This window comes from Oncorhynchus gorbuscha, linkage group LG22 (genome assembly GCF_021184085.1).
Source record: "Oncorhynchus gorbuscha isolate QuinsamMale2020 ecotype Even-year linkage group LG22, OgorEven_v1.0, whole genome shotgun sequence".
NCBI classification, from domain to species: domain Eukaryota; kingdom Metazoa; phylum Chordata; class Actinopteri; order Salmoniformes; family Salmonidae; genus Oncorhynchus; species Oncorhynchus gorbuscha.
Window position 1 is genome coordinate 27,930,056 of NC_060194.1, and position 16,350 is coordinate 27,946,405.

The window sequence follows — 16,350 nt, forward strand, 5'->3', positions numbered from 1 at the left end:
TGTTTAAAGTGGCTAGTGCTAAATTGATTACATACATTTTTGCATTATTAAAGTGGCTAGAGTTGAGTCAGTATGTTGGCAGCAGTCACTCAATGTTAATGATGGCTGTTTAACAGTCTGATGGCCTTGAGATAGAAGCTATTTTTTCAGTCTCTTGGTCCCCGCTTTGATGCACCTGTACTGACCTCGCCTTCTGGATGATAGCGGGGTGAACAGGCAGTGGCTCGGGTGGTTTACATTTAACATTTACATTTAAGTCATTTAGCAGACGCTCTTATCCAGAGCGACTTACAAATTGGTGCATTCACCTTATGACATCCAGTGGAACAGTCACTTTACAATAGTGCATCTAAATCTTAAAGGGGGGGGGTGAGAAGGATTACTTATCCTATCCTAGGTATTCCTTAAAGAGGTGGGGTTTCAGGTGTCTCCGGAAGGTGGTGATTGACTCCGCTGTCCTGGCGTCGTGAGGGAGTTTGTTCCACCATTGGGGGGCCAGAGCAGCGAACAGTTTTGACTGGGCTGAGCGGGAACTGTTGTTCTGGTTGTTGTCCTTAATCTCTTTGTCCTTCCTGTGACATCAGGTGCTGTAGGTGTCCTGGAGGGCAGGTAGTTTGCCCCCGGTGAGGTGTTGTGCAGACCTCACTACCCTCTGGAGAGGCTTACGGTTGTGGGCGGAGCAGTTGCCGTACCAGGCGGTGATACAGTCCGAAAGGATGCTCTTGGTTGTGCATCTGCGCTGCTGCGCCTTCTTCCCCACACTGTTTGTGTGGGTGGACCAATTCAGTTTGCCTGTGATGTGTATGCTGTGGATAGGGGGCTGCTCCCTCTGCTGTTTCCTGAAGTCCACGATCATCTCCTTTGTTTTGTTGACGCTGAGTGTGAGGTTATTTTCCTGACACCACACTCCGAGGGCCCCACCTCCTCCCTGTAGGCCGTCTTGTCGTTGTTGGTAATCAAGCCTACCACTGTAGTGTCATTTGCAAACTTGCTTATTGAGTTGGAGGCGTGCATGGCCATGCAGTCATGGGTGAACAGGGAGTACAGGAGAGGGCTGAGAACGCACCCTTGTATTGAGGATCAGCAGGGTGGAGATGTTGTTTCCTACCCTCACCACCTGGGGGTGGCCCGTCAGGAAGTCCAGGACCCAGTTGCACAAGGCGGGGTTGAGACCCAGGGTCTCGAGCTTAATGACGAGTTTGGAGTGTACTATGGTGTTAAATGCTGAGCTGTAGTCGATGAACAGCATTCTTACATAGGTATTCCTCTTGTCCAGATGGTTAGGGCAGTGTGCAGTGTGATTGCGATTGGAGGTGGAGGTGATATGGTCCTTGACTAGTCTATCAAAGCACATAATGATGACGGAAGTGAGTGCTACAGGGCGATAGTCATTTAGCTCAGTTACCTTAGTGTTGATGTCTTCACTTTGCTATGAAATAACACATATGAAATCATGTACTAACCAAAAAAAAGTGTTCAATCAAATATATTTTATATTTCAGATACTTCCTAGAAGCCACCCTTTGCCTGGATGACAGCTTCGCACACTCTTGGCATTCTCTCAACCAGCTTCATGAGGTGGAATGCATTTCAATTAACAGGTGTGCCTTGTTAAAAGCTACTTTGTGAAATTTTCTTCTTAATGCATTTGAGCCAATTAGTTGTGTTGTGACAAGACAGGGGTGGAAGAATGTATTTTACCAATAAGGCTAATTCCATATTATGGCAAGAACAGCTCAAATAATCAAAGAGAAACGATAGTCCATCATTACTTTAAGACATGAAGGTCAGTCCATCGGGAAAATTTCAAGAACTTTGAAAGTTTCTTCAAGTCAAGCGCATGAGGACCTCCACAGGAAACGAAGACCCAGTGTTAACCCTACTGCAAAGTTCATTAGAGTTTGCTGGCCAAATAAATGCTTCACAGAATTCAAGTAACAGACACATCGCAACATCAACTGTTCAGAGGAGACTTCATGAATCAGGCCTTCGTGGTCAAATTGCTGCAAAGAAACCACTACTAAAGGACACCAATAAAAAGAAGAGCTTTGTTTAGGCCAAGAAACACAAGGAATGAACATCAGACCAATGGAAATCTGTCCTTTGGTCGAATGAGTTCAAATAAGCCATCATGGCTACCACAGCATTTGCAGCAATATGCCATCCTATCTGGTATGCACTTAGTGGGACTATACATTTTTTTTTTTACAGGACAATGACCCAACACACCTCCAGGCTGTGTAAGGGCAGTTAACCAAGAAGGAGAGTGATGGAGTGCTGCATCAGATGACCTTGCCTCCACAATCACCCGACCTCAACCCAATTGAGATGGTTTGAGATGAGTTTGACCGCAGAGTGAAGGAAAAGCAGCCAACAAGTGCTCAGAATATGTGGGAAATCCTTCAAGGCGGTTTGAAAAGCATTCCAGGTGAAGCTGGTTGAAAGATTGCCAAGAGTGCAAAGCTGTCATCAAGGCAAAGTGTGGCTACTTTGAAGATTTGTTTAAAACTTGTTTGGGATAGGGGGCAGTATTTTGACGTCCGGATGAAAAGCGTGCCCAAAGTAAACTGCCTGTTACTCAGGCCCAGAAGCTAGGATATGCATATAATAGATTTGGATAGAAAACACTCAAGTTTCTAAAACTATTAAAATTATGTATGTGATTATAACAGAACTGACATGGCAGGCTGGTTTTTGGAAAAATGTACCAGAAATTGTAGTTTTTCTATTTGGCTCCCAATTTGGCTGTAGTGTTTCCAAGCGCGTGGAAGAGAATGCGTTCTTTGGTATTTTTCTCCGGTATAGACAATAATGATTCTCCATCTTAAATTGTATGGTTTATTGGCCTCCCGGGTGGCGCAGTGGTTACGGGCACTGTACTGCAGAGCCAGCTGTGCCATCAGACTCTGGGTTCGCGCCCAGGCTCTGTTGTAACCGGCAGCGACCGGGAGGTCAGTGGGGCGACGCTGTGTTAATGGTGGAGGGAAACTGGGTGGATTATTGACTGCACACCAGCTAAACTGAGTTTTTATGGAAATAAAGACGGACATTATCAAACAAAAGGACCATTTGTGATGTAACTGGGACCTTTTGGAGTGCCAACAGAAGAAGATCAAAGGTAAGACATTTATTATATCGCTATTTCTGACTTTCGTGTCGCACCTGCTTGGTTGAAAAATGTTTTTCATGTGTTTGTATGCTGGGCGCTGTCCTCAGATAATCGCATGGTTTGCTTTCGCCGTAAAGTCTTTTTGAAATCTGACACAGCGGCTGGATTAACAAGAAGTTGAGCTTTATTTTAATGTATTATACTCGTGATTTTATGAAAGGTAAATTTCACCAACTTTCAGTGGCAGCCTTCAACAAAGAGGTTAACACTTTTTTGGCTACTATATGATTCCATATGTGTTATTTCATAGTTGTGATGTCTTCATTATTATTCTACAATGTCGAAAATAGTAAAAATAAAGAAAAACCCTTGAATGAGTAGGTGTGTCCAAACTTTTGACTGATATTGTATATATACTTTTTTCTGACTGCACTCACTCACACACACAAGTTTGGGGTCACATAGCAATGTCCTTGTTTTTGAAAGAAAAGCAAACTTATTTGTGGCAGCTTCATTAAATAGCATCCGCAAAACACCCGTATCAACGTCAACAGTGAAGAGACGACTGCGGGATGCTGGTCTTCTAAGCAGAGTTGCAAAGAAAAAGTTCTCAGACTGGCCAATAAAAAGAAAATATTAAGATGAGCAAAAGAGCACAGTCACTGGACAGAGGAACTCCTAGAAACTGCCTAGAAAGCCAGCATCCCAGAGTCGCCTCTTCACTGTTGACTGGTGTTTTGCGGGTACTCTTTAATAAGCTGCCAGTTGAGGATTTGTGAGGCGTGTGTTTCTCAAACAAGACACTAGTGTACTTGTCCTCTTGCTCAGTTGTACACCGGGGCTTCCCACTCCTTTTTCTATTCTGGTTAGAGCCAGTTTGCGCTGTTCTGTGAAGGGAGTAGTACACAGCGTTGTACAAGATCCTCAGTTTCTTGGTAATTACTCTCATGGAATAGCCTTCATTTCTCAGAACAAGAATAGACTGACGAGTTTCAGAAGAAAGTTCTTTGTTTCTGGCCATTTTGAGCCTGTAATCGAACCCACAAATGCTGATGCTCCCGATACTCAACTAGTCTAAAGATGGCCAGTTTTATTGCTTCTATAACCAGCACAACAGTTTTCAGCTGTGCTAACATAAAAGCAAAGGGGTTTCCTAATGATCAATTAGCCTTTTAAAATGATAAACTTGGATTAGCTAACACAACGTGCCATTGGAACACAGGAGTGATGGTTGCTGATAATGGGCGTCTGTACACCTATGTAGATATTCCTTCTTTTTTTTTTTTAAATCAGCTGTTTCCAGCTACAATAGTTATTTACAACACGAACAATGTCTACACCGTATTTCTGATAAATGTTATGTTATGTTAATGTAGAAAAAATAAGGACATTTGTAAAGTGACCCCAAACTTTTGAACGGTAGCACACACAGTACCTTCAGAAAGTGTGTTTAGACTTTTTCCACATTTTGAATTTAAAATGCATGAAGTGTAGATTTTGCGTCACTGATCTACACAGAATACCCCATAATGTCAAAGTGGAATTATGTTTTCAGAAATGTCTACTAATAAATACAAAATGTAAAGCTGAAATGTCTTGAGTCAAGAAGTACTGAACACCTTTGTTCAACCCCTTTGTTGGGCAAGCTTAAATAACTTCAGGAGAAGAAATGTGTCTAACAAGTCAGATAATAAGTTGCATGGACTCACTCGGTGTATAATAATGGTGTTTAACATGATTTTTTTTAATGACTACCTCATCTCTGTAACCCACACATGCAATTTTCTGTAAGGTCCCGCAGTCGAGCAGGTAATTTCAAACACAGATTCAACGACAAAGGCCAGGGAGGTTTTTCCAATGCCTTGCAAAGAAGGGCACATACTGGTAGATAAAGACATTGAATATCCCTTTGAGCATGGTGAAGTTACTAATTACGCTTTGGATGGTTGATCAATAAACCCAGAAACTACAAAGATACAGGCGTCCTTCCTAACTCAGTTGCCGGAGAGGAAGAAAACCCCTCAGGGATTTCACCATGGGGCCAATGGTGACTTTAATACAATTACAGAGTTTAATGGCTGTGACAGGAGAAAACTGAGGATGGATCAAAAACATTGTAGTTATTCCACTATAGTAACCTAAATGACAGAGTGAAGCCTATACAGAATCAAATATATTCCAAAACATACATCCTGTTTGCAATAAGGCACTAAAGTAATACTGCAAAAAAAGTGGCAAAAACAGAGCGTTATGTTTGGGGCAAATCCAACACAACAGAGTACCACTCGTCATATATTCCAGCATGGTGGTGGCTGCATCATGTTATGAGTATACTTGTCATCGGCAAGGACTATGTAGTTTTTTTTAATAAAAAGAAAAGGAGTAGAGCTAAGCATAGTCCTAGAGAAAAACCTGGTTCAGCCTGCTTTCCACCAGACACTGGGAGACATATCCACCTTCCAGCAGGACAATAACCTAAAACGCAACACCAAATATACACTATTACTTACCAAGGCAACATTGAAATGTTCCTGAGTGACCTAGTCACAGTTTTGACTTAAATCAGCTTGAAAATCTATGGCAAGCCTTGAAAATGGCTGTCTGGCAATGACTAACAACCAACTTGATAGAGCTTGAAGAATTTGGGCAAATATTGTACAAACCAGGTTTGCAAAGCTCTTAGAGACATACCTAGAAAGACCCCCAGCTGTAATCACTGCCAAAGGTGATTCTAACATGTTGAATACTTATCAAAATTAATTAGTGGTTTATTTACCATGAATTTAAAAAAAAAGTTTCTTACACTTTGACAGAGTATTTTGTGGAGATCATTGACTAAAAAAAGTCAATTAAAACCATTTGAATTCCACTGATTAACACAACAAAATGTGGAAAAGTCAAGGGGTATGAGTACTTTCTGAAGGCACTGTAGGCTGGTGGCATAGTAGGAGAAGACACATTGGTGGTATTGTAGTGATTATACTGTTCTCTATAAAAAAAAGGCTGAGAATTGTAGCGATTCGGTTCTTCAAGGAACTTTAACTGTGGGACCCCGTGAATCTTAATGGACTAAATTAATTTCCTCTCTGCGCCTCAAGTGCTTCTCAGTATCAGTGAGAGATGTTCTTTTAGCACCATTAGATCACCCTGCAGAACAGGTTGTTTAATCCCCATCTATACTCTCTCAGAGGCGCAATAAATCCTAATAGCGGTGTAGTCAGGGCAGTTAAAGGTGTAGATCTGAGCAACCTAATAAACATGAACCAATTTCTTTCATGTGAATGGCACAGGCAGAATCTTGCTGTAGGCACAGCCATGCTTCTCCATTTCCCTCCCTCTATGAGCAGCTAAGGGCTTTTGTTCTCATAAAACTTAACTTAATGATCTGCAGAGGGCAGTTATGAATGCAAATACATTGTAGCTGTATGCATTCAAGTTTCAATTCCAGCAGCAGAACCGTAGCTGGAGTAAGGGTTCTTAAACTCATGTGTAAACTCAACAACTACAGTGCCGTGTGAAAGTATTCGGCCCCCTTGAACTTTGCGACCTTTTGCCACATTTCAGGCTTCAAACATAAAGATATAAAACTGTATTTTTTGTGAAGAATCAACAACAAGTGGGACACAATCATGAAGTGGAACAACATTTATTGGATATTTCAAACTTTTTTAACAAATCAAAAACTGAAAAATTGGGCATGCAAAATTATTCAGCCCCTTTACTTTCAGTGCAGCAAACTCTCTCCAGAAGTTCAGTGAGGATCTCTGAATGATCCAATGTTGACCTAAATGACTAATGATGATAAATACAATCCACCTGTGTGTAATCAAGTCTCCGTATAAATACACCCGCACTGTGATAGTCTCAGAGGTCCGTTAAAAGCGCAGAGAGCATCATGAAGAACAAGGAACACACCAGGCAGGTCCGAGATACTGTTGTGAAGAAGTTTAAAGCCGGATTTGGATACAAAAATATTTCCCAAGCTTTAAACATCCCAAGGAGCACTGTGCAAGCGATAATATTGAAATGTAAGGAGTATCAGACCACTGCAAATCTACCAAGACCTGGCTGTCCCTCTAAACTTTCAGCTCATACAAGGAGAAGACTGATCAGAGATGCAGCCAAGAGGCCCATGATCACTCTGGATGAACTGCAGATATCTACAGCTGAGGTGGGACACTCTGTCCATAGGACAACAATCAGTCGTATATTGCACAAATCTGGCCTTTATGGAAGAGTGGCAAGAAGAAAGCCATTTCTTAAAGACATCCATGAAAAGTGTAGTTTAAAGTTTGCCACAAGCCACCTGGGAGACACACCAAACATGTGGAAGAAGGTGCTCTGGTCAGATGAAACCAAAATTGAACTTTTTGGCAACAATGCAAAACGTTACGTTTGGCGTAAAAGCAACACAGCTCATCACCCTGAACACATCATCCCCACTGTCAAAAATGGTGGTGGCAGCATCATGGTTTGGGCCTGCTTTTCTTCAGCAGGGACAGGGAAGATGGTTCAAATTGATGGGAAGATGGATGGAGCCAAATACAGGACCATTCTGGAAGAAAACCTGATGGAGTCTGCAAAAGACCTGAGACTCGGACGGGGATTTGTCTTCCAACAAGATAATGATCCAAAACATAAAGCAAAATCTACAATGGAATGGTTCAAAAATAAACATATCCAGGTGTTAGAATGGCCAAGTCAAAGTCCAGACCTGAATCCAATCGAGAATCTGTGGAAAGAACTGAAAACTGCTGTTCACAAATGCTCTCCATCCAACCTCACTGAGCTCGAGCTGTTTTGCAAGGAGGAATGGGGAAACATTTCAGTCTCTCGATGTGCGAAACTGATAGAGACATACCCCAAGCGACTTACAGCTGTAATCGCAGCAAAAGGTTGCGCTACAAAGTATTAACTTAAGGGGGCTGAATAATTTTGCACGCCCAATTTTTCAGTTTTTGATTTGTTAAAAAAGTTTGAAATATCCAATAAATGTCGTTCCACTTCATGATTGTGTCCCACTTGTTGTTGATTCTTCACAAAAAAATGCAGTTTTATATCTTTATGTTTGAAGCCTGAAATGTGGCAAAAGTTCGCAAAGTTCAAGGGGGCTTTCGCAAGGCACTGTATGTAGGCTAGTGTGTGGCTGTGTAGTTTTCATCATTACATCTTTCACATGCAGTTAAGCCAGTGAGAGTTTGTGTGTCTGTTTGGGCTGACCCCAATTATTCAGCCGAGATTTTGTTGTTGAGGAATTTTTTTTTAAACTAAAAAAACAGGTGTCTCCTGTGCCAGAAAAATAAATAAAACAATTGTGTGTGTGTATATATATATATATTTTATAGCAGAGGAGACACCCGTTTGATTTGCGCCCATCTCAGTTAACTAATCCATTGCGGATGCCGAGACTATTCCATTGTGGAGGTACAGTCCAAGAAGAGGGGGAGTGTGGCTGCACAATGCACGTCTCTCTCCAGAGTGTGCCCTCTCCCGACAATTTGTGTACACTCATTGTTCCATAACTTCATTGTGTGAATTGTTAGTGTCTATCAATTCCCCATTACATGTATCACTAGTAGTACATTTACCGTTAATTCCTATCATTTCTAATCTACCATTTGGGGATCTGATAGTATTCCGGATTGGTTTAATGCAGCCCCATTAATGAGCTGTGGAGCTTCTCAATGTAATGTTTATTTGACCTCAAACAGCAAGCAAATTAAGTCTATTTTTACATCCATTGAGAATGACAATTCCTCAATGCATTTGAAAAATCTTTCCAGCTCTCTCCCTTTCCATAACCACTCATTGTGTAAGGGAAAAATGTAATGCTCTGATCCAGTGGGAACGTCATAAAATAGACCTACCTGAATAATTCTTATCTCTTGCGCAAATTGCCTACAGGGATGTGTGTCCCGAGCTCACTGGCGCAGGAAACTGTATGTTGCCGGATGGACCCAAGTTAATAGTTGATACAATGTTTCAAATTGGTTACAGACAGGCCATGTGTAGCCAATGTGATTTATAGGATATTTATTTTTAAATCGGGATATTTTCTACCTGCAGGCTGCATTGTTTAAGCTATTTTATTGTTTTTATTAGGCTTTATGTAGGCTATTTTTACATAGTTGGCAATGGCAATAGAACTTACAAACCTAAAAAGTATCATTTTCATTTAGATTTGAATAGAATTTTGATTAACCACTTGACAATGATATATGAAGACGTTATTATAAATTAAATGAAACTGTTCCACAAAAATGTTCATATGAAAACCATTACCGGCACGCAGATCGGTAGAAATGGTAAGATAAATTGGCCTCCCACATGAGAAAGTTTGCCGTCTCCTAGTGTAGCCTATTACCGGCAACATCAGGAGGGTAATGGCAGAATCTGCAAAAGCCAGCAGGAGAGGGAGGAGGATGGTCGGGACAGGTTAAGGTTTCAATCTTCTGGTCTTGATCTCCCTCTCGAGTCATTTGTGTCTTGTTTCATCAAATTGTGAGCTTAAAGCATCAGACAAGCTCAATGCATATACAGTTGATTTTATCAAAACACATAGGATGTGGCTATAGAGGGAAAAATACACATTTTAACATTTTGACCAATTGATCGGTCGAAAGAACAGACGACTTTCAGTTGACAAAGATTTATATTAGGTCTGGGACAGCCCTAGCGTCAGTTTTTGGCATTTGCGTTTGCTGAAGCATTAGCTGAGAGCAAAACAGAGTAAAGCCCCTTGATTGGGAATGCACTGCCATGCTGACTTCTCTCCTCTCTGTGTGGCTGTTATTAGGCATGAAGGGGAATTATGATAATTCACTTGTTAATTACATTTACATACATCTTATCCTGAGCAGCCAGAAGAGGCCATTTGCATGCAAATACATGCCAATTCGGCAATGGAGAAACAACTTAAAATACTAGTATCTGGTGTCTATCTATTCTAAATGGTCTTAATTGACTGCTTTGGTTGGGTTGGGCACACAGAGACTGAACCTCTAAGACCGTCACGAGCTCAAGGCGTCCGTCCGTCCGTCCGTCCGTCTGTCGCGTTGACACGTGATCAGAGTGCAGGAACATATGGTATTCATGGGGAAATTGCCCTTGCACACACAGGTCAGGGATCACTTTTCCTTTGGGAAAAATCCTTAACATTAACCTAGCTATACACTGGAATGCCAACTTACTGGATATCACTTTATTCTCAATAAAAAAAAAAATTAAATCAGCGAAAATGTGAGAACTCAGTCAAAACTTACTCTTGTGCAGGGGGCAGCACTGTGGAACAACTTGAAACCCCAATGGCAGCGTGGTAGCATGTTCCCCCAAAGTGACTAGGCAGGTACTTAGCCTAGCGTTTAGCGATAAGGAGGAGGCTCCACCCCAACACGTCACAGCATCATGGTATAGAGTTGATAGTTCCTTGTTGTGCAGAGCGTTAGCAGGGACTTAGCCTAGCTCTCAGGGATAAGGAGGAGGCTCCACCCCAACACGTCACAGCATCATGGTATAGAGTTGATAGTTCCTTGTTGTGCAGAGCGTTAGCAGGGACTTAGCCTAGCTCTCAGGGATAAGGAGGAGGCTCCACCCCAACACGTCACAGCATCATGGTATAGAGTTGATAGTTCCTTGTTGTGCAGAGCGTTAGCAGGGACTTAGCCTAGCTCTCAGGGATAAGGAGGAGGCTCCACCCCAACACGTCACAGCATCATGGTATAGAGTTGATAGTTCCTTGTTGTGCAGAGCGTTAGCAGGGACTTAGCCTAGCTCTCAGGGATAAGGAGGCTACAGGCAGGTAATTACACCCATTATCAGACACTGTGATGTAAGGGCCCTGACTGATGACATGCACGTCCGTCTCCCCTCAGACACTTCACAGATTCATTTAAAACCCTACAGCGTTTGACAGGATCATCAGCCGTTATTGATATCTTGATCATATTTTTTTCTCCTTTTCAACAGCGCTCAAGTCATTCTTCTAACCGTGTCATCCGGCCATGATTCACCGGTGTTACCGCCATCTAGCCACATGGTACTTTGACTCTGCGTTTTAACACCGACCGCCAGGCCATAATATTATGGAGATTGTCTCAATCTAGGGTAAATGAGGGGCCGTCAACGAACGGTTGATGGGGTAGCCATGGCAACAGATGTCCGAATCGGCTCCAAAGGCAAGGCAAAGAAAGTGGGATAACCTTCTGTCATACTGTATGCAATATTTCAGAATCCCATTCCGGGGCATTAAAAGGGAAGTTCACAAGGCCACTGTTCATAAAGGACTGGGATAAGACCTGAGATTAGAACATTCGATAGGGTCCAAGCTTCAAGTGGAGAGGGAGTTCTTGAGCTTGCCTTATGGTAATAAAGGAAGCAAGGCTTTATAGCTGATGCCTTGTGCCAGAGTATGAAGGCTCCTGAGGGAGTTCTACCTCGTACCAAGGTGAATCTGTCATTTTCTATTTACAAATTAGGTCTTTCCCCAGGACAAACAATCTCCTATTCTCTGAATCACACTTGAATTGTGTTCAAAATTAAAAATCAGTCATCTGTGACTTCCCATGCAGCAACACACACTCAACACACACAGGAATATATTCAGCACCTGACGCAAATACAACACAAAGTGCTGACTCTCAACCTGAAATATGTGCATGTAACTCAGTCTTTTTACAGAAATCCTGTTTTGATTTCAATGGGAGGCTTGCTTGAAAATTCAATGTACACATACAGATCTCAGATCAGGATTCATCTGAAACCTGCCGTACTGTGACTGAGGCTTACCGTCAGCAGGGTCTTTCTCAGCGTCATACTCCAGGTCGTAGCGCAGGATGTAAAAGTTATTCCACACGTACAGCTGGTTATCTCTGGGGTTGTAATCCACAGCAGCGATGTACTGGTACTGGTTGGGGAACAGGATGTCCGTGTACTCTCCCTGGCTCAGCTTGGTGTTGTAGATGTAGTCGATGTGGCTCTTGGCAGTCTCGCTCTCGTTCTCCTCATAGGTGGACCGCACCACATGCAGCACGCCACACACCATAAAGGCATTGGAGGCGGATCTCTTGTCGTACGCCGTCTCCCAGGTGGCCTCGAAGCGGAGCGTGTAAGGGTTGAGCTGTGAGATCACGATTCGTCCGTTGTTTTGCTCCGTTGCGTAGATCACCCACAACCCCCGCTCGTCAACGCCGAGGTCTATGTCCGTCTTGCCGCCCCAGCGGTACGGCGAGGTGTCGTGATAGTTGGCGTTGGCCACAATGGCTTCACCACTCTTGATGCGTGTGCGGAGATCAAATTTCACAATGTTGCGCGTGCGCTCCTTGTTAAAGAAGATGGCCCCGTCGTAGGCCACAAAGCCCGTGCCGTCAACACGATGTGGGAGTTTATACGTCGTAGTCTGGCGGCCATTTTTTAAGTCCTCCAGGGAGGCATACTCAATAAGGGTGTCAGTGCGGTACGGCGTCCAGGGCATGAAGAAGACCTTGTCTCCTGCCTGCAGGGGGTCTTTAGACCACGCTCCCGCCTGTTGCTCCACCTCAAACACAAACGTGGGCTCCCCCACCTCCTTCAGGGTCCCGGGACAAATGAAAACTAGTGAGGGACAGAGAAACAGAAAGATGGGTTTAAGTCTTTTTTTTTTTATATGCAGAGTATAAACAGATATTTCATCACGGTATGTAGTGTGTATATTGTATAGTTTTCGCTGCTGTCCAAGTAGAGTGTGGGACAAAGATGAGTGACAGTCATTTAACTAGTGTTTAGTGCTATTGCTTATCAATAGAACGAAAAATCAAAGGTGAAGCCAAGAAAATGATGTGCAAGAGTGAGTAAAGGTCTTGCTTCTTTATAGAGTTTGTCTGCCGTACACGTTAACTGTGTGGGACCAAACAAATCCAAAAAGTCAAACCAAAGGAGGATAAACCCTGTAAATGCAAGACATGTAAGGGGATGGGAGAGGTAGGGATGAAGTGTATACTGGAACCCTTGTTTTAATTGCAACCTCTACCTGGCATCAAACAGTGACACTGACAATTGTGTAAATGGCAAAACTGCACATGCTTACTGAAAAAGCACACAGAGAGAATGATAAGGGATAAGACTTGTGGAGAGAACCACAACAACATTCTGGATGGAGGAGGTGGCAGCGAAGCTGGGGTAAGATGAGAGTAGGGTTTGGAGAGGAGACAGGACAACAACAGCAGCTTTTGTTGGGCTTCTTGGGTTTGGGGTTTTGTTGGGCTTCTTTCAGTTTTTGCCAACCTCACTCTCCCATATCTGCCAACAGGTGACCATCACACATGTAAGTGTGTATTATAAGCATTTGTGAAATGTAAATGTCTTTTTTTTGCATATCCCAACTCCCCGAGATACCCCCGGAGGGTGGGGTCAAGTCGTGGGTCAGCCATTATCAACAGTGACCCTGGAGCAATTATGTTTAAGTGCCTTGCTCAAGGGCACAGACAGATTTTTTACTTTGTCGGCTCAGAGATTTGAACTAGTGACCTTTCGGCCACTGGCCCAATGCTCTCACTGCTAGGCTACCTGATGCACATCATTATTTGTTTAGCTTGCTACCGAGCTCAGTACAATGCATATGATACTGTATGATAATATTTATGCATTTCTGTATTTGAGAGCTCTAGCTAATAGTTTTTTTATAGTTAGGCTTGGTGGTAGCTTAGTTATGTTGTTGTGTCCGACTATGTCATTTGAATTTAAATGGGAAAATAACCCTCTTAAAATGTCTTCACATGCTTGTGAATTGGTGTATCTGTATCATGTTGTATTATTGAAATGTATAATGGTTTAGATGACAAACTGCCTTCATAGCATTCTTCCAAACTGTCTACTGCGAGATTTGAGGTACTAGAGGTGCGTAGGGGATGTAATATCTGGTGACGTACGAGACCAGCACTGGTAACATGTCTAGTGAATCTGAACGGGCTCCATCTCTCAAACCTCAAGGCTGCTTTTACAAATCGGCTTTGAAATTAAAATTGTCTCCCAGAGTTGCAATCAACACCTTATGGGGGTTTGGGGCAGGCGTTTTGACAAGAGGCAATCAGGAGGGAGGAGACAAGAGGGAGGGTTGTAACACCACATTACAGGGAGCTGGGGAAGGGTGGGGCTGGGACAGAGGGAGGACTGGACCACTCATTTACCTTTTTGTTCCACTTCTATTTTAGGCATTGAAAAAGAAAGAAAGCAAACGAGAAAGAGTGCAAGAGGGAGAGAAAGGTTATCGTGAGTCAACTACCAGGTAGGCTACATGAGTAGAGAAGGTTACAGGATATGATCGATAGAGGACAAAGAGATGGCTGTTTTGGGGGAACAAGAAAAAACAGCAAACAGAGGGAGATTATCAGACCCTATAATATGGAAGCATACAGGTTAGGGCTGGAGACAAACTACACAAATTGTTCCACCAATCACGATTCCATGCTTTTCTAGCCATCAAAATAATATTTGTTTTGCCTGATTGCATCAGTAATAAACAGGCCGAATTACTGTCCAAGTGAATCGTTTGACATAAAGAAACATTGTACTGTTTCTGAAATCCCTAATCAGTTTAAAATCAGATAACATTCTTAGAGAAACAGCAAAAGGGTTATTTCTGGCAGTATTGTCTGGGGCGGTATTTACTCAAAAACTTTATAGACACAAATCTAAATTCCGTAGTCCGCTTCGCCCACACACAGAACATTACTTGCCAATGTTACAGGCACAATTTCCCAAATGAGCCAAAAAATACAATTGCAAGTGAACAATGGCTGATGACGAGCAACCCAATATTGAGTTCCTTCATTAAAGCAGTGAAGCAACAAACGGAAGAGGGAAAAGATCCTAGCGAGACAACTAAGGAACAAGAAAGACTGAAACATAGAAGGAGAGAGAGGATAGAGGTTAATACAGAAAAGATACAAGAGGGGACGGAAAGTTAGATGAGAAATGGAGAAGAGGTCAAAAACTAAATATTATTTCATGAAAATAAATCTTCAGCTAATTACATACCGTAACAGCAACAAGAGTCAGATTATTATTTTTATAAATACATTTACTATTTCATTTAAAAAGATCAGCTTTTGTTTTATAACAGACAGAAAAACAAACTTCTACACACAGATAACACATATCCCCCCCTCCGACAGGACCCCCACTTAATAAGTAAAGGATCTAATAAACCTAACTACACATTCAAGAAAAAATCAGATTTTGTTGCACAGCATCATTACATGCTGAATACTTACTATATGGGACACATTCATACTGGACCTCTAGGTACTTGTAAGTGCCAGGACAAGGATCAGGGAAGACATCAGAGCCAGTCACAACCACACACTGGGTACGGTTGTTGCACCTGGAAAAGATGAATCACAAACATTTCAGCAATGACACAAACTACTATAACATCCCCAGAGTGGTATTAGAATGAGAGAGACACATGAATAATACATAGCCACTTCCCTCTTCCCTCCACACACTCATTCAAATCCAGTTTGCAGTATTGCTGTGGTGAAGGATATGAAAATCATATTAATCCAAGCAGGGCAGTAAATATACTGTACTGTTGATGCTATTAACAAGTTGAGGGAGGAAGAAGAGAATAAATAGAGGGAGATAAATAAAAGAGAGAAACAGTAAATAGATAAAGAGACACACACACACACACACACACACACACACACACACACACACACACACACACACACACACACACATATATAAAGAGGAATACAGACACAGTGTGGAAGAATGAGGAGTTGAGCTGAAGGTAGGGAGTATATTATGGGATGTTCATGTATATGAGATGAGAATATCAGCCTTATCAGTTCCAGCCACTAAGCACCACTCACCCACACAAAGAGCAATTAAAATGTGCACAACAGGCGGCTGCAGAGGGTAATTGGCTGAAATGACTGTTTCTAGTGGGTCACAGGAAACACATAAGTCTCATCAAGTGAAAACCATGTACTGTTTATCAAGTGTTTCCCGTGTATTTGTTATGGGAGACTCCCTAGCCTTTGCTATGGGAGTTAGTTATTTGCCTCATAACTTGAAATGACCTTGGCTGTGAAGTTTTATGTACTACTCTTAAAACTGTTACAACTGTGTGTGTTTGTGTTTGTGAGTGAAAGATGGAGGGGGAGAGAGAGGGGAATAGAATAACTGATTTTGTGTAAATATAGGATAAAATTGGCCTCACTTCAATCAAGCTCTCTTGAGGCTGAGGGATTGAGAAGGCA

The 16,350-nt window shown here is 42.3% G+C and overlaps 1 protein-coding gene across 14 annotated transcripts in view; it reads right to left on the bottom strand.

Annotated features, from left to right (window-relative positions):
* Window positions 1-16,350, bottom strand: part of LOC124009345 (adhesion G protein-coupled receptor L2-like) — a 135,640-nt gene that overhangs the window by 62,951 nt on the left and 56,339 nt on the right. For 9 of the 14 annotated variants that reach the window (XR_006834279.1, XR_006834280.1, XM_046321043.1 and 6 more), the window contains exons 4-6: window positions 15,355-15,464; window positions 14,269-14,283; window positions 11,894-12,697 (exon numbers count right to left, since the gene is read on the bottom strand). Coding sequence is in view for 12 of the 14 variants with exons in the window: in XM_046321043.1 (XP_046176999.1) it covers window positions 11,894-12,697; window positions 14,269-14,283; window positions 15,355-15,464 (929 nt within the window). In the remaining 2 variants the exon portion in view is untranslated. The remainder of the gene's footprint in view (window positions 1-11,893; window positions 12,698-14,268; window positions 14,284-15,354; window positions 15,465-16,350) is intronic. The other 5 variants (XM_046321048.1, XM_046321049.1, XM_046321047.1 and 2 more) reach the window with 1 other exon arrangement.